Consider the following 25,172-nt stretch of genomic DNA (forward strand, 5'->3'; position numbering starts at 1 on the left):
ACTCTCTCTAAAAAAATCAATGGAAAAATATCTTCTGGTGAGTATTAACAACAACAAAAGAATGGAGAGTTTGCAATCATTCTTTATATGAATATTTTATTGGTACCTTGCAATGGAATTTAATTTTTTAATCTTCAGGACTTAGAATATACAAATTAATATAGGTTACCATAGCTAGGTTACTTTTGTGAGTCCCAGACTAACAGGAGTTCTTTTTTTAAAAAACAGCAACAAACAGATTCCTGCTCTCATACCCCAGCCTTCCTTTGTGATTCAGTAAACCTGAAGTGGGACCTGGGAATATGTCATGAAACACACCCAGGCTGTTCCAGCTTCTTACCTAAGATTAAATGTAAACACTTTCATTCATTTCAACTCTTGTTGGTAATCTTAATTTTTCCAGAACAGTCATCTACTATAATGGCTTATCCTATCTAATAAAAGAGTAATATGCAAATTGACCATCACTCCAACACACAGATGGCAGCCACAAGATGGCCACCACAAGATGGCCGGCAGAGGAGGGCAGTTGGGAGGGACCAGGCCTGCAAGGGAGGGCAGTTGGGGGGGGGGGACCCAGGCCTACAGGGGAGGACAGTTGAGGGGGATCAGGCCTGCAGGGGAGGGCAGCTGTGGGGGACCAGGCCAGCAGGGGAGGGCAGTTAGGGGTGACCAGGCCGACAAGGGAGAGCAATTAGGGGTGACCAGGTCTACAGGGGAGGGCAGTTAAGGGTGACCAGGCCTGCAGGGGAGGGCAATTAGGGGTGACCAGGCCTGCAGGGGAGGGCAGCTGGGGGGAACCAGGCTGGCAAGGGAGGGCAGTTGGGGGGGACTGGGCCAGCAGGGGAGGGCAGTTGGAGGCAACCAGACCAGCAGGGGAGGGCAGTTGGGGATGACCAGTCTGGCAAGGGAGGGCATTTAGGGGTGACCAGTCTGGCAAGGGAGGGCAGTTAGGGGTGACCAGGCTGGAAGAGGGGGGCAGTTGGGGTTGATCAGGCCGGCAGGCAGAGTGGTTAGGGATGATCAGGCAGGCAGGAATGTGAGCGGTTAGGAGCCAGCGGTCCCAGATTGTGAGAGGGATGTCCAACTGCCGGTTTGTGTGTGATTGGGCCTAAACCGGCAGTTGGACATCCCCCTAGGGGTCCCAGATTGGAGAGGGTGCAGGCTGGCTGAGGGACACCCCCCACCCCTCGTGCATGAATTTCATGCACTAGGCCATTAGCTTTTAAATAAACAGATGGGGATGGGGGGATGGGGCTTCCCAGGTGATTCTGATGACTGGTCAGGTTTGAGAACTGCTGTCTGTCTGTCTTCTGGTGGCCAACAGATTTCTCCAGGAAACGATTTGTCCACTAACTTTTCAGTCTACAAAGAAGGCTCATTACAGAAAAAGTTCTACGTTCCCCGATTTCTGACATGAAACATTTTCTTCCATGTCAAATTCCCTTTTAAACCTGGTTGGCCACCTCATCCAGGAGTGGGAAGGGATTTTCTTTCCTGATCATGATCTTCCCCTCTGTTTTACACATCTGCTTTCATTGAACAGCCACTTGATTCTTCTCTTTCATGGTTATGTGGTCAACTGTTCCAATTTTAACCCTTTAACCTTGGTTTTACAAACTTTTTCTGTAAAGGACCAGATAATATTTTGGATTTTTGTGCTATGGTTTCTGTCATAATTACTCTGTTCTGCCATTGTAGCACAAAACCAGCCATAGACAATACTTTTTTTTTTTTTACAGTTTACATTCAATTTTACTTTGTGTTGATTTCAGGTGTATGACTACACATATTTATTGACCCTGAAATGCGAATTTAATTTTATATGTCACAAAATATTATTATTAAGTAATAGTTTTTTTCAACTATTTAAAAATGTAAAAGTTATTCTTTGCTTTTGTGTTGTAGAGAAACAGGCAGCAGGTTGGATTTGGCCATAGTTTGCCAACCTCTGATATAAACTAGTCAAAACAGCCTTAAAATTAACTTACATAACAAGTAATGAACATTGACTTTTACTTCAGAAATCAGATTACAATTTAGTGAAATTATTTCTTTAACAATCTTTTTTTTTTACATAAAGCATTGTGGAACTCCAAGTCTATCTCCTTCATTATTCAAAACATATTTGTTTCATTTTTTCCTTCTTGACACACTTTTCATTTCTTTTAGATGAGGAACATTTTATTTGAAAAGTTGATGTTCTTTTCATTATTTCTGCCCCTGTAGCTGATCCAATTGCTGCCACCCTGATACTAAGCAGGAGCAGAGTTGGGGAGAGGCTCCAGACCTAATTCTAGCCCTAAGTTCCAGCCAAGACCTTGCATGAATAAAAATTACATACTTTTTACTTACCTCTAACTGAAATTTAACATTCCCTTCAATTGTGAATGTAGATAACAAACAGCAGTAATATCAACAAAAATCACAAATATGTTCGTATCATAGATACCTGTATTTTATACTCATTGCTTTGAAGTTAGAGTATTAGACTTGTTGCTATATATTACTTAATGCACTAATAAAGAAGCATGTATTAGTATATCAGATATATTTTTTAATATTTGTAAGTGTTTTAATATGATTAGCTTTCTTTGTAATCCTGTGTTTTTTATTTCATGCACTTAAAAACATTATGGCCCGGCTGGTGTGGCTCAGTGATTGAACATTGACCTATGAACCAGGAGGTCATGGTTTGATTCCTGGTCAGGGCACATGCCTGGGTTAGGGGCTCAATCCCCCGTGTGGGGTATGCAGGAGGCAGCTGATCAGTGATTCTCTCATCATTAATGTTTCTATCTCTCCCTCTCCATTCCTCTCTGAAATCAATTAAAAAAATATATTTTTAAAAAACATTATGAGGGGTCTATAAGTCTTTAACTATTCTGCCAAAAGATCTGCTGCACCAAAGAGGTTAGGAACCCCTGCCTAGGACCTGCTTCATCCCCACCCCTCCCTCCACTCTACTCTCCCCCAGGTCACCCTCTCCTCTCAAGTTTCCTCTCCTGTTTTTTTGCCCCTCCAAGTCTAGCTTCCTTTCCTGATCCCACTTCCCCTAAGGTAATTTACCCCCTCCCTAATGGATTGCAGCCTGTGTGTAAAACACTTAAAAATAATTGTGAATGGTGAAATTCTATATATAACAAGTCATGTTATTTTATAATTTTTCCTAGGGCTGGCTCTGTACTCATCATATGAATAAATTACCTTTTATGTTTGTAAAGGTGATTGATCATATCAGATCATCTCAACTCATTTTTTTTTCTAGACCTCATAGTGCTGATTTATTGCGATCAGGTTTATAAAATAGCTTTCTCAACAGAGAGGAGGGTATATGTGTTTTTCCTCAACTTGTCTCCTCCCTCTACCTTTCCTTCTCCCTCTCTGATCCCCTCTCATTCTGCCATCCTTTCCCTCTTGTACCTCTCTGTTCTCTCTCTCCCCCTTCCTGCCCTCCCTCATTTCCCCCTTTATTCCCCCCTCCATTGTTCCTCCTCTCTTTCATTCATATTCTCCCCCACCCCCTTATTCTGTAGTAATTTCTATACAGTTACTCACTTACCTTTTAATGTTAGCTTCTTGGCCAGTTTAATATTGAGAAACGTTTTCATTTCTCCATGTGAAGTTGGGTCCAAAAAATATATCATCCCGAGTCATAATCTTAAGCAGTTCTCTCCTAAATACTAGTAAAACAAATTTATCAGAATCCTAATCTAGTGATATTCCTTCTGTTTTAGTTGACAAAGAGGTGATGCAAAGAATAAGAGAAAAATCTATTTTAAAAGCACAAGAAAGAGCAAAAGAAGCCACAGAAGCAAAAGCTGCAGCAAGGCGGGAAGATCAAAAATATGCACTAAATGTCATGATGAAGGTAAGTTGCAAGTAAGAAAGTCCTCTAATTAAAGAGATGATAATAGACATGCAAGGATAAGTAGTCCTAACCACTATACTTCCTCACCTCTTTGTTCATACGTTGGTTATTGGACTTACTAATAACTTAGTTATATAAGTTATCTACTGCTTACATGTGTTCCTGAAAATATTTATGAAAGTGGAGGGTATAAATGTTGAATAATAATAGATTTACTTGTTTCAGTGAGAATTTTCTATTTCCAGGGGAGTCAGAAATGAAAAGGTTTTTGGTGTATTTTACCTCTTTCTTAATCTTGGGATAACGAACACAATAATTTAAATCAAGAAAAACACTAAACATTGACAAATTAACATCTTTTTAACTGTTGAGGATTTCAAGTTAAAGCTTTACTCACCAATATTTTTTTGAGCTATAGCTCACACACCATACAATTCACCCATTTAAAGCTTACAATTCATTGGTTTTTAGTATGTTTAGAGTTGTGCAGCCATCATCACAATCAATTTTAGAACATTTTCATCACCCCAAAAAGAAACCCAAGCCTAACCAGTTTGGCTTAGTGGTCAGAGAGTCCGCCTGCGAACTTGGGTTCGATTCTGGTCAAGGGCGTGTACCTCTGTTGCAGGCTCTATCGATCCCTAGCCCCGGTTAGGGTGTGTAGGGGAGGCAACCAATCAATATCTCTCTCACACCGATGTTTCTCTCTCTGTATCTGTCTCTATCCCTCCCTTCCACTCTCTGGAAAAATCAATGGAAAAAATATCCTTGGGTGAGGATTAACATACATACATACCGAAGTATTTTTTAGTAACTTGCATAGACTTTAATTGTGGAATCAATCTAGTCTCCCTTGGATATACAGCTGCTGATGTCTATGCTTAGGTTTTTAGTTCATGTTTTTTAGACTAGCTTCCTTAGAGGGTCTTCCCTGTGTCTGTACAGCTTAATTGTAAACTAATGATTTGAGCAGAGGTGGTAAAGGCTCCACCCTTTGCCAGCTGATGTATGTGTAGGTTTGAGAATATTTTCAAAGTTGGAGCCAGTTCTCATGCCTCATTGGCTTCATTTTATGCCAGTTTTCCTCGGGTCTTCCCCATAAATACATAGCTTTCTGGTTAGCCAGGGTTGTATGGTGAGTTTATCACAGATTTTTTTTATAGCTCTCTGATTTATATGATTTTTATGTGAATTTTCTGTCTATTCAGGCACTTACCCTAACCAGGAACACAACCTCAGACCTCAACTGCATATTTTTCCTGTTTATTCATTCCCAACCAAGTCTACTGCTTTTATCCACCAAAGCCACAGGGTTTGGCTGCCCCACCCTGAAGTGAGTCCACCCTTTTTGCCAACAAAGCTTCTATTTTTTTTTTTTTTATTGTTGTTGTTGCTAGCTTCGTGTTGGTAACTTCCAGTCTTGTTATTCTAGCTGGAAGTTGGTGGTTGAGAGCAACCTCAGGCAGGAAAGCACAGTCTCCCACTGTTCTTAGCTGTAACTTGTGCAGTTTTTCCAAAACAAATACTTCTCAATTTGCAGGCTGTCTTTGGTTAATTTCCAGTGCCTTGAAATGGTTGTTTTTGATAGATTTTTCCAGTTTTATACTTGACTAGAGGCCTGGTGCACGAAATTTGTGCACTTGGGGTGGTCCCTCAGCCTGGCCTGTGCCCTCTCGCAGTCCAGGAGCCCTTGGGGGGTGTCTGACTGCTGGCTTAGGCCAGCTCCCCACCTAAGCCGGCAGTCGGACATCCTTAGCACTGCTGCTGAGGTGGGAGAGGCTCCCGCCACCGCCACTGCGCTTGCCAGCTGTGAGCCTGGCTTCTGGTTAAGTGGTGCTCCCCCTGTGGGAGTGCACTGACCACCAGGGGGCAGCTCCTGCGTTGAGCGTCTGCCCCCTGGTGGTCAGTGTGCATTATAGCAACCTGTTGTTCCACCATTGGTCTATTTGCATATTAGCCTTTTATTATATAGGATATTTGTAGGTGGGAACTGCCAACCTCTTCATGCCTCTATAAAACTGGAACATTTTCTTTTGCAGATGAATTTTACAATTATTTATCAGAAGTCTAAGAAGTCCTCTTGGTATTTTGAATAGATTTATGTTGATTTTAGAAATTTATTTGTCATTAACATATTTACAATAATGAGATTTCCCTCCAGGAACATAGCATTTATCTCCATTTCTTCAGACTTACTTTATATCCCCAGCAAAATTATTTAACATACGTGAGACTTGCTCATCTATACATATGCAAAATGTCCCCTCGGGAGTTTGACCAGGAGACTAGTTCAATCGCTCACTATGATGTGCACTGACCACCAGGAGGCAGCGCAGAACATGGCGGGTGACCAGCAGCGGTAGCGGCGGGGCACTGAGGGAGCAAGGGAAGGAGGAGGCAGGGAGGCAGGGGGAACCATGCGGTAGCGGCACGTGGGCGGGCAGTGAGGGAAGGAGGAGGCAGGGAGGCGAGGAACCTGATCGGCCCTGATTGCTGGCTAGTCCTAGGGACCCTACCCATGTATGAATTTTGTGCACTGGGCCTCTAGTATTTCATAAAGCTTATTCCTAGCCTTTTAAAGGTTTTTCTGGCAGTTACTAATGAATGATTTTCCACTGTATTTTTCTAATCGTTTATTGCCAGTTTGTAAGTAAGTTAGTTTGTTTTTATGATTTTGTATGAGTTGATCTTGTACGTGAATGCCTTGCTGAACTTACTTTTTGGTTGCAATAGTTTGTCAGTTTGTTATTTTGGTTCTTTTAGGTATTCTGTCATATTATTTGCAACTAATGGCATTCTATCTCCTTATAATCCATATTTATGTTTCTTATTTTAAAAATTCTACTGTATAGGTTACCTCTAGGAAAATAGGAAAGTAGTAGGCATACTGGCCTTAGTGACTTTGCTAGTAGTACTTCCAGTGCTTCTCCATGAAATTGGACATTGTATGGGTCCTTTTAGCAAGCTAAATTTTTTCTGTTGTTTCAGGTATCAACTGATATTTTGCCATGTACTGAGGTCATGTTGTTTTTCCCTTTAGATTTCTTAGTATCATAAATAAAAAACACCCTATTTGATCAAGATGTATTATTCAATACTTTCCTCAGATTAGTGTGCTAATATTTTATTTATGGATTTTTTCATATAGTTTATAAGTAACATCTATAATAATAAAAGCATAATATGCAAATCAACCAAACGGCTGAACAGCGGAATGACCATCCAGATGAAGCCGGGGCTGCGAAGGCCAAGGCAGCTGCTGGGGTTGTAGCCACTGCGGCTGCGAAGGCCTAGTCTTGCACAAATTTCGTGCCTCAGGCCTCTAGTTGGTTTATAAAGAATATTGCCTTGATGAACCATTCATTCTAAATTAAAAGAAATACAGACTTTCTCTTCAGGAATTATCCATCTCCTATTAGTTAAAGTTGCTGTCTATAGTAAGCTAATATCCCATACTTTATGGCATCCTTTTTTGAGCAATACAAAGAACTTAAAATTCAGTTTGTTCGTGTGTGATGATTGTTTTTCTAGCCTTCTGAGTTTTTCTTTTACGAAACATTCCTCCTTTATGTGGTATATTCCCCATATTACTTTGTTTTTAAAGAAGAGAACTTCAAGGATTGTTTAACATCGGTCTTACTTTGTTTCTCTTTGATGTAGATGACTCTCTTTTCCTTTTATCATAGCTTTATGGCATCACCTTCCTCAGGTTTTTCTCTTCTTTCTAGTTTCTTCTGTCACATGCTCTGTGAAGCCTTTCTTGGTCCCTCCTCTTCCTCTTGACTCCCTCAAGAGTTATACTATTTTTTTTTGTCTTTAAGTTAGCTTATTACAAATTAAATTACATATATATATATTTATCCCTTAACTACATATTGGCTATAATAACAGAACATTCCCGTTTCTTTTGATTTTAAGAATAGTCTCCTTTTTGGTAATTAAGACTGTCTTAGCAGTTTTTAAAACTTCAAAATTCACTCCACTTGCAGGGATTATGAAGAGTGAGGGTGTTCTGACTTTTCACAGACTTTTCCCTTCTTCCATGTGTTGGGGAAGAAAGGGAGGAAAGGAAGAAAGGCAAACATGTTATTAAACTGGGTGAAGTTGTCATCTTCTCCTTTTAGGTGGTGGCTGCCTCTGGCTAACACTGACTGGTCATCATGCCCTGTTGTCAGGCACTAAAAGCTGGCTCATTGCTACATGCAGATTCCTCCTGGCCCAACCTATTGGCAGCTCTTTGAACACGTAGTAATTAGCATCTTTTTGTGCTTAGTTTAGGCCTGAGGTGCAATTCTGGGACTACAGGAAACTCCTGTTCAGTAATCTGTGAAATTTATTTTAAAGTCAGTGCTACACAGTTCAATAGGAAAATAGCCAGTCTTCCAAAAGAGGGTATGGTATGAAATCATGCAGATGTTACAGAGCACTTCTTCAGGATAGTTTTCAAACCAGTAAGTTAATTCTATATCTTAAAATAATTCAGGCTTTAGGAAACTTGGTTCCAGCTTGTCATTCTTTTGCTGTGCCAGATGTATTATTTAAATGTATATTAATTTAAATGTAAACTAATGAAACACATAAAATTAAAAATCACTTTTTTTTGGTCTTTTTATCAACCTTCACCCAAGGATATATTTTCCATTGCCTTTTTTAAAATGAAAGAGTGGAAGGGAGAGTGGGAGAGGGAGAGAGAGAAAGAGAGATATATATATTAATGTTAGAGAGACACATCAATCAGTTGCCTCTCACATGTGTCCCAACCAGGAGATCAAACCTGCAACCCAGGTATGTGCCCTTGACCAGGAATCAAACCCAAGACCCTTTGGTGTTCTGGTCAGTGCTCTAACCACTGATCACACCAGCCAGGGCCACACTAGTCACATTTTACATGCTCAATTAGCAACACATGGTAGCAGCTACTGACTTGGATTGCACAGAACGTTACCATCATCGAAAAAAGTTTTGTCAGACACTGCTTCTCTAGAGGGGAGAGGTATGAATTTTTGTTCTCCAGAGGAGAAAGATGCGAATATTTTTATTATTTATTTATTTATTTATTTATTTATTTATTTATTTTAATCCTCATCTGAGGGCATGTTTTTATTTATTTTAGAGAGAGAAAGGTAGAGAGAGAGAAACATCGATGTGAGACAGAAGCAACAATTGGTTGCCCCTTCCTTATATGTGCCCCAACCGGGAATCGAATGGCAATCAGACCTGCAACCTGGGCATGTGCCCAGACTGGGAATTGAACCTGAGACCCTTCTCTCTCTCTTTCTCCCTCTCCTTTCCTCTCTCTCTAAAATCAATAAAAACATATCCTTGGGTGAGGATTTTATTTTATTTTTTTAAAAATATATTTTATTGATTTTTTACAGAGAGGAAGGGAGAGGGATAGAGAGTTAGAAACATCGATGAGAGAGAAACATCGATCAGCTGCCTCCTGCACACCTCCCACTGGGGATGTGCCCGCAACCAAGGTACATGCCCTCGACTGGAATCGAACCCGGGACCCTTCAGTCCTCAGGCCGACGCTCTATCCACTGAGCCAAACCGGTCAGGGCTGGGTGAGGGTTTTAAAAAAAAGTTTTGGTAATTGTAATTTTTATAGATTGAAGATGAAGAAAGGGAAAAAATAGAACATATGAAAGAAAATGAACGGATAAAAGCAACTAAAGAATTGGAAGCCTGGAAAAAACATCAAAGAGAAGCTGAAGAACAAAAAAGAATTCAAAGAGAAGATAAGTTACATCAACAAGAAAAGCAAATAGAAGAGGGAAAGAAATTAAAACATAAAAGTTTTCCTAGAAATTCGACATCTAGAAATCTTGCCACAAAAGGTACAATAATTACTTTAATATTTTCTGGGAAAGTGAGTCCTGGTGGTGAAGTATATAGGTTATTGTTGTTGTTGTTGTAATCAATTTACAATGTTAGGTCATTATTTGGCATATTGAGAATAGTATTGCAAAAAAAAGATTAAGGTGAAATTTATTTTTTTATTTTAGGAAGTAGTGAAGTTTTTTTAAAATGAGCAAGGATTCAGTGTTGGTTTTGCTTGTGTGCTTTCTTTTGAAATTTATGTAGGTATTGTTAAATATGTATTTAATTCACGTCCAAAAAGTCTTGGAGTGACCTGGTTGGTGTGGCTTAGTGGTTGAGCTTTGACCCATAAAGCAGGAGGTCACAGTTTGATTCCTGGTCAGGGAACATGCTTCGGTTGTGGGCTCCATCCCCAATGTGGGGCATGCAGGAGGCAGCCAATCACTGATTCTCTCATCATTGACGTTTCTATCTCTCTATCCCTCTCCCTTCCTCTCTGAAATCAATATATATATATATTAAAGTATTGGAGTGGACTGTCAGTGCCAGGAACATTCATTTATTCCTTTAGAGATAATAAACTAGGAATATTGTTAAAAGACTTTTTCCTCACATGACTCAGGAAGATGACTACTACTAAGCAAATTTAATATCAAGCAAACAAGAGTTCTTCTGGACTTGGATCCTGATGTGTTCAAAAATAGTTAAAAGAACATATTTCTTTATTGAAAGCTAAGAGGTTAAAAAAAAAAAAAAAAAAAAAGAAAGCTAAGAGGTTGATTTTATCTCATCTTAGAATATTAAACTTTATTTTGTGTATATTTAGCAAATGGAACATTTTATAGTAAAATCACTTATGTAATTATCTTATATAATAAAAACCCAATATGCAAATTATCCCCTTGGGCGGTTGTTCAACCGGGAGACGGGGAGTTTGACCACTTGCTATGATGTGCATTGACCACCAGGGGGTGGCGCAGAACATGGCAGGCGTCAGAGACATGCTGCAACCTCTCATCGGCTACCTGGGGCCAGGGGTAACGGGGATGGAGGAGCAGTGAGAATGCGATGTATCCCCCTGATACCCTCCCCCGGGACACCAGGGCTCGTGTGCTGGGGAAGCCCCCACATTCGGGTGCCGGGTGCCCGCAAGGAGCCTGCACCGCACCCACGCAGCCTCTTCCAGGTGAGCCAGGCCGCAGCCGCCAGGACTGCAGGGGCCAGTCAGGCTCCCCGTGGGTTCGCACAGGAGCCGCTTTGCGAGGCCGGCCAGGAGAGAGCGCGCTGCCCGCCTGGCTTCCATGCGGCACCAGAGGCCAATGCTGCACCCCAGCCCGCAGCATCTGGCTGCACTCACTGCATCTCTGTGTGGCACTGTAACTCAGGCGGAGGGGGGCGCGTGGGGGTCCATGGGCTCAGGTGCTGCCCAGGGCCCAGAGGTCAGCTGGGACCTGCCCTTCCATGCCAGATGCTTGTGCTTCAATTGCCGGCCAGGCCTAGGGACTGCACCTGTGCACCAATTTCGTGCACCGGGCCTCTAGTATTAATTAACATTCATTAGTGATCACTGTATGCCAGGTGTCTTTATTGGATGTATCACTCAGTCTTCACAACAATACTTTGTGATAAGTGCTGCTATTCTTATTTTAGAGGAAATGTTCAGAAAGGATAAACAAATACCCAATAAGTAAGCCTGTAGGATTTGAACCCAGATCTGTCTGCATCTGAAACCTGTGTTCTTTCTACTCAGTTATATGTCATTTCTACTTTAACAGTGAGGTCTAGCATATTGAAAAGTTCTTTGGAGTGAGTATTAAGCAATAATCATTATTGAATTTATATATTTTATTGTGGTTTAATATTTACATGCAAGTTAACTTCCACAATATCTCCTTCTTTAATGACATTTCAACAAAATATTTATACCAACTAGAGTATATGAAAACATTTTCTTCCATATTTTAAATACTGCTAAACAAACTGGATGTTTTCAAGTACTATTGGAACCCGCCCTAGCCAGTTTGGCTCAGTGGATAGAGCATTGGCCTGGTCAAGGGCACATACCTTGTATGCAGGCTCCTTCCCTGCTTGGGCCCTGGTTGGGGCGCATGCAGGAGGCAACCAATCGATGTTTTTCTCTAAATTTACTAATATTTTATAAATGACTTCATATTTATCTTCATATTGAGATTCACTTACATTTTAAAAATGTTTACTTATTGCCTGGTCAGCATGGCTCAGTGGTTGAGCATCGACCTATGAACCAGGAAGCCATGATTCAATTCTCAGTCAGGGCACATGCCAGGGTTGCAGGCTCTATCCCCAGTGGGGGCATGCAGGAGGTGGCTGATCAATGATTCTCTCATCATTGATGATTCTATGTCTTTCTCCCTCTCCCTTCTTTCTGAAATCAATAAGAACATATTTTTTAAATGTTCACTTATTGATTTTTAGAGAGAAAGAGGAATGAAGAAGGAGAGAGAGAAACATCAGTTTGTTGTTCCACTTACTTATGCATTCATTGGTTGCTTCTTGTATGTGCCCTGACCAGGGATCGAACCCGCAACCTTTGAGTATCAGGATGATGCTCTCCAATTGAACTACCCCGCCAGGGTAGATTCACTTATATATTTTTCTTTCTCATACTGTCTTTGTCCAGATTGATAGCAAGTTATCCTATAAATTATGGAACTTTTTTTCTATTCCTTGAAATAATTTAGTTACATATGAAATACATGTTGCTTGAAGGTTTAGTAAAACGATTTCTAACACTGTCTAGGTATGGATTATTTATGGAAGTACATTTAGTTTCTTTATAATTATCAGTTATTTAGATTTTCTGGTTTTTTTCAAGTCAATTTTGGTAATATTTTTTCTAGGAAATTATGCATATTATCTTTTCAAATGTATTGGCATAAAGTTTCTCTTATTTGCTTATCTCTATTCTGTCTATACTGATATCATTTCTTTATTTCTAATACTATTTTATTTTTCCTTGATCAACTATTGCAATATTTTGCAAATTTTTGTAGTCTGTTAAAAAAAATAATTTTTGGTTTTGTTGATCCTTTCTATTGTTTCTTTTTTTTCTGTTCCCTTAATTCCTGTGTTTACTTTTATTTTTTTATTTTTTTGCTTTTATTTTGATTCTTCTTTTAGGGTTTTCTTTGTTCTTTGTCCAACTTGTTTTAATTAAGTTTTTTAATCTTTTAATACATGCATTTGAAATTATTTTTTCTTTTTATTAAATATATTTTAATAAAGGAAGGGAGAGGAAGAGAGAGATAGAAACATCAGTGATGAAAGAGAATCATTGATAGGCTGCCACCTACATGAGCCCTACTGGAGATCAAGCCCACAACCTGGGCATGTGCTCCGACCAGGAAACGAACTATGACCTCCTGGTTCCTAGGTCGAAACAACCACAGAGCTATGCTGGCCAGGCTAGCTGCCGTACTTTCAATTATGGATTTTTACATTCCTTCTTGTAGGAAGTATCTTTGGTTTATTTGTATAGGATTTTAGAAGTAGCTTTGATGGGTAATTTATTTAAAAATCAGTTTGACTATTAACTAGAAAATGAGAACTAAATAACTAATACTGTTTTTGAAGGGAGAAACTCAGAAAACATATTTTCTGAGAAGTTAAAGGAAGACAGTATTCCTGCTCCTCGCTCTATAGGCAGTATTCAAGTCAATTTCACCCCTCGAGTATTCCCAACTGCTCTCCGGGAATCACGAGTAGCAGAAGAAGAGGAGGTAGGTGTACTTGCTGTTAGTACAATGAACACAGTGAAAATTCTTTATTTTTTATTTCATCTGTTCGAAACAACTAGTGTGCCTGAAATTCTTAAGTATTTATTAAACTAAAGACATTACTTCATGAATGTATTTTAGTATTTCCTTATGAGAAAAATATATTTTGCAGGATTATTTTCTTGTCTCCAGAATGCTAATGAGAGAACACTGATTTAATATGCAGCAGTCTTGCTTATTCTAGGAGATAAACTGTTACATGCGCCATTTATTTTATCAAATACACCATTTTCTAGAATAGATTTGTAAAGTTTAAATCAGTATATGTTGTGGTAAGAATAGATTTGGAAATTTATTATTAATATATTACAATTAATTATTAATGTCAGGTATTCTAATGTATGATGCTTTGGAATTAATATCTTTCATTCATTTATTAAGTTCCTGAGCTTTAAGATTTTAAATATTGTATTTTTAGTTATATAAGCACTAACAACTGCATTTCTTTATGGTAAGGTGTGAACTGATACCTCTCTCAGTTGAAAAGTTGTGGAAATAGCTCTGTCCAGGTGGCTCAGTTAGTTGGAGCATCATCCCGTACACCAAAAGTTTGTGGTTTGATTTTCCTGGTCAGGGCACATGCCTAGGTTGTGTGTTTGATTCCTGGTGGAGCACATAAGGAAGGCAGCCACTTGATGTTTCTCTCTCACATCAATGTTTCTCTCTTTCTCTCACTCTCCCTTCCTCTTTCTAGAACTAAAATCAATAGACATGTCCTCAGGTGAGGATGAAGGGGAAAAAAAGTTGTGTAAATAACTGAAGATACTTAAGGCATAATAACAATTTATAAGTATTATTTTTCTTTTTATTAAACAATGTATTACTTTTATATTTTACGATCGTTTTATTTTATGTTATTGTAAAATATTATTATAATTATAAATTTTTTCAATATAAAAAAATAAGAACAAGAAAAGTGAAATAACACATAAAGTCCCAAATTTGGATGAAATTTGGACTAGAAAATTTTATACATTTAATCTTAACCAGCTAGTTAACTTTTTTTAATGCATAAAAATTAAAATCACCTTCAAGTACTATATCAGTCTGCTCTGGCTGTCATAACAAAATACCATAGACTGAGTGTGGCATAAACAACAGACATTTAGTTCTGGAGGTTATAGTTCTGGAGATTGGGAAGTTTAAGATCAGGGTGCAGGGGTTGGGTGGTGGAGAGGAAGAACATGAACTCTGGTCTCTTCCTCTTCTATAAGGACACTTATCCTATCATTTGGGCTCTACCCTCATTACCCCCCAATGGATCCACCTCCAGATATCATCACATTGGTGATTATGACTTCAACATATGAATTTGGGGGGACACAAACATTCACTCCATAAAAAATAGTATTTCTGTTGTTGCTTTCTTTTTTTAAAATCCTCACCCAAGGATATTTTTTTTTCATTTTTTTTTAGACAGAGTGGAAGAGAGAGGGAAAGATAGAGAGAAATATCTATGTGAGAGAAATACATCAGTTGGTTGCCTCCTACACAAGCCCAGGCCGGGGAGAAGCCTGCAATTGAGGTACGTGCCCTTGACCAGAATTGAACCTAGGACCCTTTGGACGCTCTATCACTGAGCCAGACTGCCTAGGGCTACTAATTCTGTTTTTTGTAGGAAGATGGAAAATCTAAAAGACTTCATTCTCATTTCAGTGGCTACACAAACAAGCAGAGGCAAGAAGAACAATGAATACTGATATTCCTGAACTTAGTGATTTAAAAGAAGAAGAAAAGAACCCAGAATGGTTGAAGGATAAAGGAAAGTAAGTTTGGACTCTGGCCATGAGATTTAAAGTAAATTTATGTAGCCATTAGTTTTTCTCACATTTCCCAGATATCTTAACATATATGTTTGTGTGTGTGGCTGTTGGGGAGAGATAACACAAATAAACAAATTAGGTAGGCAGGGCCTCCATATTAAAAGGTCAGATCAGCCTGGCTGGTTGAGCATTGACCTATGACGCAGGAGGTCACGGTTAGATTCCTGGTCAGGACACATGCCCAGGTTGCTGGCTCAGTCAATGATTCTCTCTCATCATTGATGTTTCTCTCTCTCTCTCTCTCCCTTCCTCTCTGAAATCAATTAAAAAAATATATCACAAAAGGGTCAGATCATATAATAAGTAAGGCTCTTATTTTTATTTTTTAAATATTTAAATGTTATAGAAATGAAAAATATCACATCTTTTGGATTGCTTATTAAAATCCCTTTTTCAGTCACTTACATTTTATATAAGTTCTACCTAATACATCACTTAAAAACTTGTTTCTTAAAAACTAGAGCTTCTTTGATTATTCATATCCATATTTTAAAAGGTTAGCAAATTATCTTATAAATTGTAATTTTATATTCAGGCAATCCTTTTCCCATTTACATATATGTGACTCTACATGTGAACATTTTTATACAATTATCAAAAACAGTGAGTTCTGGTACATTCTTAGTGGCAATTTGAACTCATATTTTAAAGTAATTATAGATATTATTTAATATATATCATATATACTTTTGTATTTCCTATTGCTGCTGTAACAAACTTAGTGGCTGAAAACAATACTAATTTATTATCTTAACAGGGTTTTTTTAAGTTCCTCTTTAAAAAATTTTTTGTTTATTAATTTGAGAGAGAGAGAGAGAAACATCTCTTTGTCATTCCATTTATTTATGCACTCATTGGTTGATTCTTGTATGTGCCCTGACTGAGGCAGCCATGACTGGTAGATTGTAATTACTTTAGGGTTTTTATGTTTTTGTACCATTTTGCCTTACAGTCTTCAATTATGTAGAAAAAGAAAGAGAAGCAAAATAAGAGCACAAGAAGAGAGTTAAAAATGAGAGATGGAAGAAAACTTAGTAACTAATGACATCCAGAGAAACAGAGCAAAGTACAGTTAATCATAATTCCAAGTGCAAACAGATAAAAGGAAATGTAAGAATTGTTAGAAGTGTATCCTCTCCAGCAATGTAATGCAGTACAGAAGATAGAAACAGTCATAGTAGAACTGATTCAGAAGCAATGTGTTGAATTTAAGCCAAAGGATGAAATACTTTCCAGAGGCTGTGTTTTATGGTAGCCTTCTATATTTACACTAGAGGCCTTGTGAACGAAATTTGTGCACTGGTGGGGGGGTGTCCCTCAGCCCAGCCTGCACCCTCTCCAATCTGGGACCCTGGGACCCCTCAATGGATGTCTGACTGCCAGTTTAGGCTCGATCACTAGCAGTCGGACATCCCTCTCACAATCCAGGACTGCTGACTCTTAACCGCTCACTTGCCTGCCTGCCTGCCTGATTGCCCCTAACTGCTTCAGCCTGCCAACCTGATTAACACCTAACTGCTCCCCTGCTGGCTCGATCAGCCCCAACTGCCCTCCCCTGCTGGCCTGATCTAGCCCCCAACTGCCCTCCCCTGCCGGTCTGATCTCACCCCCAATTGCCCTCCCCTGCCACTCTGATCTCGCCCCCAACTGCCCTCCTCTGCAAGCCTGATCCCCCCCAACTGTCCTCCCCTGCCGGCCTGATGGCCCCCACTGCCCTCCCCTGCCGGCCTGGTTGCCCCCAACTGCCCTCCCCTGCTGGCCTGGTTGCCCCCAACTGCCCTTCCCTGCCGGCCCAATCAGCCCCAACTACTCTTCCCTGCTGGCCTGATCTCGCCCCCAATTGCCCTCCCCTGCTGGTCTGATCTCGCCCCCAACAGCCCTCCCCTGTTGGTCTGATCTCGCCCCCAACTGCTCTCCCCTGCCAGCCTTATCACCCCAACTGCCCTCCTCTGCTGGCCTGATCTTGCCTCCAACTGCCCTTCCCTGCTGGCCTGATCTCCCCTAACTGCTTCTGCCTGCCTGATCACCCCTAAATGCTCTCCCCTGCCGGCCTGATCTTGCCCCCAACTGCCCTCCTCTGCTGGCCAATTTGGTTCTGATTGGTCAGTTTCTATGCCAGTCAGTGTCTCTGGGCCTATCAATGGGGCCTGATCAGAAAGGTGGGGCTGATCAGCAGCCCTGGTGGAGGCCTGGAGAGAAACAGAGGTGTGGCTGCTGACCAGGCCCAGAAAGAAAGAGAGAGGCAAGTGCTGATCAACAACTGCCACAGAGGCTACATATCAGACCCTGCTTCTCTCTTCAGGCCTCTCTCTGGGCCTTATTCGCAGCCCCCTCAGCAGTCAGTGCTGGGTCACCACGCCTGCAGCCACAGCAGTCAGTGCTGGGTCACCACGCCTGCAGCCACAGCAGTCAGCGCTGGGTCACCACGCCTGCAGCCATAGCAGTCAGCGCTGGGTCACCACGCCTGCAGCCATAGCAGTCAGCGCTGGGTCACCACGCCTGCAGCCATAGCAGTCAGCGCTGGGTCACCACGCCTGCAGCCATAGCAGTCAGCGCTGGGTCACCACGCCTGCAGCCATAGCAGTCAGCGCTGGGTCACCACGCCTGCAGCCATAGCAGTCAGCGCTGGGTCACCACGCCTGCAGCCATAGCAGTCAGCGCTGGGTCACCACGCCTGCAGCCATAGCAGTCAGCGCTGGGTCACCACGCCTGCAGCCATAGCAGTCAGCGCTGGGTCACCACGCCTGCAGCCATAGCAGTCAGCGCTGGGTCACCACGCCTGCAGCCATAGCAGTCAGCGCTGGGTCACCACGCCTGCAGCCATAGCAGTCAGCGCTGGGTCACCACGCCTGCAGCCATAGCAGTCAGCGCTGGGTCACCACGCCTGCAGCCATAGCAGTCAGTGCTGGGTCGCGATGACAACCCAGTGCTGACTGCAGGACTGACTTCCAGTTGGTTGAGCTTCCCGGTCATTGTGGATGTGACGGACCCAGGGTTTTTATATATTAGGACTAGAGGCCCGGTGCACGAAGTTCAGGAATGGGGGGAGGGTCCCCTCAGCCCAACCGGCACCCTATCCAATCCGGGACCCCTCGATTAGGCCTAAACTGGCAGTCGGACATCCCCCTCACAATCTGGGACCACTGGCTCCCAACTGCTCACCTGCCTGCCTGCCTGATCGCCCCTAAATGCCCCCCCCTGCTGGCCTAGTCACCCCCAACAACCCCCCCCTGCCGGCCCACTTGCGCCCAGCTGCCCTCTCCCACCGGCCTGGTCGCCCCTAACAGCCCGCCTGCTGGCCTAGTCACCCCCAACTGCCCCCCCACCGCCGGCCTGGTCATCCCTCACTGCCCCCCCTCTGCTGGCCTGTTTGCCCCTCACTGCCCCCCCTTTGAAGGCCTGGTTGCCCCCAAATACCCCCCTGCAGGCCTGGTCGCCCCACTCAGCCTGCTGCTCGGTCATTTGGTAGCCCCTCACTGACCCCCCTGCCAGCCTAGTCACCCCACACAGCCTGTTCATTCGTCCATTCGGTTGCAATGGTCGCTTAGGCTTTTATATATAGAGACAGGCAAAAATAGCCCAGCTGTCCTTACAGTGCTACCCTTTAGAAAGGGGTACAGGTGGGCATGCCTTTCAAAAGAGCAATAGCTTGAGGAAAATCTTTAGGGCAGCGGTCGCCAACCGATGGTCCGCGGACCACTAGTGATCCGTGAAGTCCGGAAGGTTGGCAACCGCTGCTTTGGGGGATTATATGTACTCAAAAAAATCTTGTAGAAAAAGCCACAGTGTTTTCATTTTGTGTACCTAGCCTTCCATTGCTGTGTTTTAGCTTTAAATGTCAAATCTACCTTTCAGGAAAATAAATAATCTTAATTAATTTTATTTGTTCACGTAAACTTTTTACCTCTTCCAGTTAACATTATGTGCAAAGAAGGTTTTAACTCAGAACACCTCACATAAAACAGAGTCTAGGTGCTCTTATTTAGATATGATATTATTTAACAGCGTTAATGTGACTTAGAGTCTAAATAACTTTAATTGCTATCCTTCCAGATACTTGTAATCATACAAGGTAGATGGACCATTGTTCCGTCCCACTGACATTACTCTGTGTGTGATTTTTATCATAAGTTTTTTTGAACTAACCCTGTCTTAACCCCAGACTTCAAGTCTCTTTTTTCCCCCCATACAAGTCTCTTCCCCGCCCCCCCACAGTAGAATCCCATCTGCATAACTCCCCCTCTACAGCAAATTCCAACGTTAGATAGGAGGGAATCAAGGACATAGACTCAAAGAATAATTCTATAATTTAGCACCCAGCATCGTGGTACTGTTGCTACGTAAGGTTGCCTACCCTAATTCTAGTGTCTGAATTTTCTTTTTATTCTCTTGGCCATGTGCCAGATTTTGTATCCTCACTGATACTTCAGTCCTTTTTAGAGTGAGGCTCTGCTTTGCTTTCTCTCTTGCCACTCAGGTTAATTCTGCTTCAGAACCCCAGCTTTGTATGTAGCAGCCTCCTATTTGCTGACAGACTAAACTAGTACCAACTTGTCTGAATTTCTGTATGATTGCAGTTTCTGAATTTTCTGAATATGGATTTTATCTTCCTGTCTGGATATCCTTTTAATTTATGTTGGGCCTTTAAGAAATTAAACTTATTGAGGTATCATTGGTTAATAATAGTATAATGTTATATTATTATAACATAATAATATTTTAACATTATAATTTGACATCTGTATACTCTATTGTGTGCTCACCACTCAAAGTCTAGTTTCCCTCATGTTGTAGTTTTTGATGCTGATTGTCTACTACCTGTTACTGTCTTCTCCCAACACAGCATTCGGTTCTACTTGCCAAATTGAATTTCTTTGTAATACTTTGGTTTGGGTCCATGCCTTGGCAAGACAGTAATAGGTTAGCTACCACAGTTTAATGGATGCTGGCAGAAGACAGGAGACTCATGTGTCAAAGGCAAAGGACTTTATTATTCAAGGCATGGCAAGCAGTATGAGCTTCATTCACGTTGGTTCCTTTTGCCCCACAAGTCTCACAGGCCAGTGCAGAGGTGGGGCTGGGTGACTGCTATACATACAGTAGGTTAGCACTGCAGTGGAAAAAGCTAAGCTTAAGGAGCACAGTTTTCTTTTTTTTCTTTTTTTTAAATCTTTATTCAGATTATTACAATTGTTTCTCCTTTTTCCCCCCATAGCTCCCCTCCACCCGATTCCCACCCCATCTTCTGCCCTTACCTCCCCCGCACTGTCCTCATCCATAGGTGTAAGATTTTTGTCCAGTCTCTTACTGAACCCCCCCACCCCCCTTTCCCCCTGAGAATTATCAGTCCACTCCCTTTCTATGCCCCTGATTCTATTAAATTCACCAGATTATTCTGTTCCTCAGGTTTTTAATTCACTTGATTTTTAGGTTCACTTGTTGATAGATATGTATTTGTTGTTCATGATTTTTATCTTTACTTTTTTCTTCTTCCTCCTCTTCTTAAAGAATACCTTTCAGCATTTCATATAATACTGGTTTGGTAGTGATGAACTCCTTTAGCTTTTTCTTATCTGTGAAGCTCTTTATCTGCCCTTCAATTCTGAATGATAGCTTTGCTGGGTAGAGTAATCTTGGTTGTAGGTTCTTGCTATTCATCACATTGAAAATTTCTTGCCACTCCCATCTGGCCTGCATAGTTTCTGTTGAGAAATCAGCTGACAGTCGTATGGGTGCTCCCTTGTAGGTCATTAACTGTTTTTCTCTTGCTGCTTTTAATATTCTCTCTTTGTCTTTTGCTCTTGGCATTTTAATTATGATGTGTCTTGGTGTGGTCCTCTTTGGGTTCCTTTTGTTTGGGGTTCTGTGCACTTCCTGGACTTGTAAGTCTATTTCTTTCAGCAGGTAGGGGAAGTTTTCTGTCATTATTTCTTCCAATAGGTTTTCAGTATCTTGCTCTCTCTCTTCTTATGGCACCCCCATAATTCTGATGTTGGTACGCTTGAAGTTGTCCCAGAGTCTTCTTACACTATCTTCAACTTTTTGGATTTTTTTTTTTCTTTTTGCTTTTTCGGTTGAGTGTTTTTTGCTTCTTTGTATTTCAATTCTTTGACTTGATTCTTGTGTTCCTCTAGTCTGTTTTTGGGTCTCTGTATAATATTTTTTATTTCATTCAGTGTATGTTTAATTTCTAGTTGGTCCTTTTTCATATCTTCGAGGGTCTCGTTATATTTATCGGCCTTTTCTAGGATATTCTTGAAAAGCCTTATAACCGTGGTTTTGAATTCTATATCCAGCCTTTTGTTTTCCTCCATTTCTTTTGTTTGTGATCTGTTTCTTTGACGCCGCATTTTCACTGCTTCCCTGAGTTGGTAGGGTAGATTTGTGTGCTAGGTTTCCTATATGGCCCAGTGGGTCGGCCTCCCCAGTTAACCTGAGGTGGACACTCTTGGTGCACCCCTTTGTGGACTGTGTGTACAGCCTTGTTGTAGTTAAGTCTTGATTGTTGTTGGTATCACTGGGAGGAATTGACCTCCAGGCCAGTTGGCTGTAAGGATCAGCTGTGTCTACGCTGGGAGAAGTTCGGTGCTGGAGACAGCCTTATAGGATTAGACTTGCCAAATTGCAATAGCCTCTGTGCTCAGCTTGGATGGGGTGGAGTCTCAGGGCAGAGCAGACAGCCTTGCCCTTGCGTGCACGCACGCGCCTTCAGACCTCTGCCTTCCCCGGCTCCCGAGTCTCCGCCCGAGAGTCCAGATTCCCCCCACAAGAGCGTGGGTCCCAGAAGCTCACTTGGAACTGGGGCTCAGTGCAGTCAGGAGCTTCTGACTCCCTTCCACTAGGGAAAGCCTGTGGCAACCTCCGCAGCCTTTGTGCGCACTGGCACGCGTGCGCCTTCAGACCTCTGCCTTCCCCGGCTCCCGAGTCTCCGCCCGAGAGTCCAGATTCCCCCCACAAGAGCGTGGGTCCCCAGGGGCTCGCCTGGAACCGGGGTTCAGTGCAGTTAGAACTGGGGCCCAGTGCAGTCAGGAGCCTCCAACTCCCTTCCACTAGGGAAAGCCTGTGGCAACCTCCGCAGCCTTTGTGCGCACTGGCACGTGCGCGCCTTCAGACTTCTGCCTTCCCCAGCTCCTGAGTCTCCGCCCGAGAGTCCAGACTCCCCCCGTAAGAGCGTGGGTCCCCAGGGTCTTGCCCGGAACTGGGGTTCAGTGCAGTCAGAACTGGGGTTCAGTGTGGTCGGGGGCTTCCTTCCCCCTTCCGCCAGAGAAAGTCAGCCAGGCTCTCAGCCACCCTTCCTCTCTGCGCGCACAAAGACCCTTTGTCATACCTCCAATTCTCTGTGAGCTTTTCTCTTTCCTTCTAGTTGTAGAATTTTCACTCAGCCAGCTTTCCTGTGGTTCTGGATGGTGTCCGTTCTGTCTTTTAGTTGTAGTTTTGAAATTGTTGTGCGAGGCAGCAGTTTAGGTGCTTACCTATGCCACCATCTTGGTTTCTAGGGAGCACAGTTTTCTATAAGATTGTAAGCAAACCTGTCCAACCTTTACCTTGCAGGGAGGTATTGTCTATAGCTTACTGAGCAACAAAAAATCTGCTCTTTGCCCCAGAAGGAGGCACTATCTTTGTTTTTCAAGGTTGTGTGCTATACAGACATCTTTGAAAAAACTAATAGTCCCAAACGAAATCTGTCAGTGGATCTGACACAAGACATGCAGGAGACTCACAGAGAAAGAACTGCCTCCCAACAACCCCCATACCTGCCTACTTTTTTAGTACAGATCTGCCAAATATACCTTGCTTTGCTGCATTTTAAAAGCTCGGTTTGTTTATGATAGTTATTTATGCTGCTACCTTTTGCCTGACTGAAAGAAGTTTAGATTTCATATTCTAAGATGACTTCTTTGATGTAATTATAATTCTGTTCAGTTGCTTGTTTATATGCGTTTTACAGCCCATAATATTGTGTTGCAGTGCACCAACTATGGCCTGACTTGTCATTTTGTTTTTATGCAATATCCTTTCCTCCTTCTACCCTGAGTGCTAAATTGCAATGGTTGATGTGCCTAAGGCACACCTGTCAGTTTTAGAAGCTCTTGAGATACCCAAGTATATTTTACACCCAAACAAGACTTTGAAGGAGACAAGGATTTTCAAAGTTCTTTGAGGGACAGGTGGGTGCTACAGATCCTATTGCCCACAAAACAAAGCTATTCTGTCTTCTGTTGGAATGTGTTGCTCCCTGCCCCTATTCCACTTTGTAAGCCCCACTACTTCTGATTTCTCCTCTTTTTTCCTTTCGTTACTTCCCTCCACTTTGCTTCTTTCTTAATACTCCTGCTCTTGTTGCTTCTCCCACACTCAGCTGTTGTACAGAATGTTTGACACTTTTGGCCATTGGCAGTTAGAATGTTTCTTTCTAAAAATTAGAGGAGTTTGCAATTGTCTGTATTAAATGAATGAGTGCTTTTGCATAATTCTTTTCATTAGCATTGCCTTATTTGGGGCATCTGGGTAGACTTGATGGTTATTAGCTTCTCTGTTTATGTATCTATTATTTTATTTTTTTAAATATATTTTTATTGATTTTAGACGGAAGCGAGAGGGAGAGAGAGAGAGAAACATCAATGATGAGAGAAAATCATTGATCGGCTGGCTCCTGCACGCCACCTACTGGGAATCAAGCCCACAATCTGGGCATGTGCCCTGACAGAGAATTGAACTGTGACCTCCTAGTTCATAGATTGACGCTCAACTGCTGAGCCACGCTGGCTGGGCATTAGCTTCTCTGTTTAAATTTGGTGTTCAAGGATTATTTTTTAGACAGAGGTTTAATTTTTTTTCTCTTGAATTTCGACTATTTCTGAGTTCAGACCATTTTTGGTTATTTAAAGTAGTATTGAACTTTAAAAAATGTAGCCCTGCCAGGCTGGTGTGGCCCAGTGGTACAGCATTGACCTATGAATCAGGAGATCACAGTTCGATTCCTGGTCAGGGCACATGCCCTGGTTGCAGGTTCAGTCTCCAGTAGGGTGTGTGCAGGAGGCAGCAGATCAGTGATTCTCTCTCATCATTGATGTTTCTATCTCTCTCTCCCTCTTCCTATCTGAAATCAATTAAAAAATGTAAAAATAAAATAAAATAAACGAACCAGTGTTTTTTAAAAATAAGAATGTAGCCCCGGCTTGTGTGGCTCAGTTGGTTGAAGGTCAACCTATGCACCAAAAGGTTGCTGGTTAGATTCCAGATCAGAGCACATGCCCTGGTTTTGGGCTCAATCCCCATTAGGGAGTGTGCAGGAGGCCGCCAATTGATGTTTCTCTCTCATTGATGTTTCTATCTTTCTATCCCTCTCCCTTCCTTTCTCTAAAATCAATAAAAAACATATATTTTTAAAAAGCTCAGCCATAATTTGGGCTGTGTGCTTTCTTCATTTGTATCCAGGAGGAGGAGTTTATCCAATTTTTCATTTTCTAACTTTGAAAACAAAGTCACAGGCTTCATTTTTTAAAAAATATATTTTTATTGATTTCAGAAAGGAAGGAAAAGGAAGAGAGAGATAGAAACATCAGTGATGAGAGGGAATCATTGATTGGATGCCTCCTGCATGCCCCACACTAGGAATTGAGCCCACAACCCAGGCACATGCCCTTGACTGGAATCAAACCCGGGACCTTGTGTCTGTCCGCAGGCTGACGCTCTATCCACTGAGCCAAACCGGCTAGGGCAACAGGCTTTATTCTGAATAGACCAAGTTAGGTCATAAGACCATCCCTGAGTCAATCATTGTAGCAAGGAGGATGGAAATGTGTGTATGAACTTAAACTACTTATGTCTACCCTTGAA

The 25,172-nt window shown here is 41.9% G+C and overlaps 1 protein-coding gene across 2 annotated transcripts in view; it reads left to right on the top strand.

Moving 5' to 3' along the window:
- Positions 1 to 25,172, top strand: part of DNAAF4 (dynein axonemal assembly factor 4) — a 34,551-nt gene that overhangs the window by 2,597 nt on the left and 6,782 nt on the right. For both annotated transcript variants that reach the window (XM_080666877.1, XM_080666878.1), the window contains exons 3-6: positions 3,738 to 3,871; positions 9,483 to 9,711; positions 13,307 to 13,452; positions 15,166 to 15,275. In XM_080666877.1, coding sequence (XP_080523003.1) covers positions 3,738 to 3,871; positions 9,483 to 9,711; positions 13,307 to 13,452; positions 15,166 to 15,275 — 619 coding nt within the window. The remainder of the gene's footprint in view (positions 1 to 3,737; positions 3,872 to 9,482; positions 9,712 to 13,306; positions 13,453 to 15,165; positions 15,276 to 25,172) is intronic.

The sequence above is a fragment of the Plecotus auritus genome, assembly GCF_963455305.1.
Source record: "Plecotus auritus genome assembly, chromosome: 1".
Classification (NCBI taxonomy): domain Eukaryota; kingdom Metazoa; phylum Chordata; class Mammalia; order Chiroptera; family Vespertilionidae; genus Plecotus; species Plecotus auritus.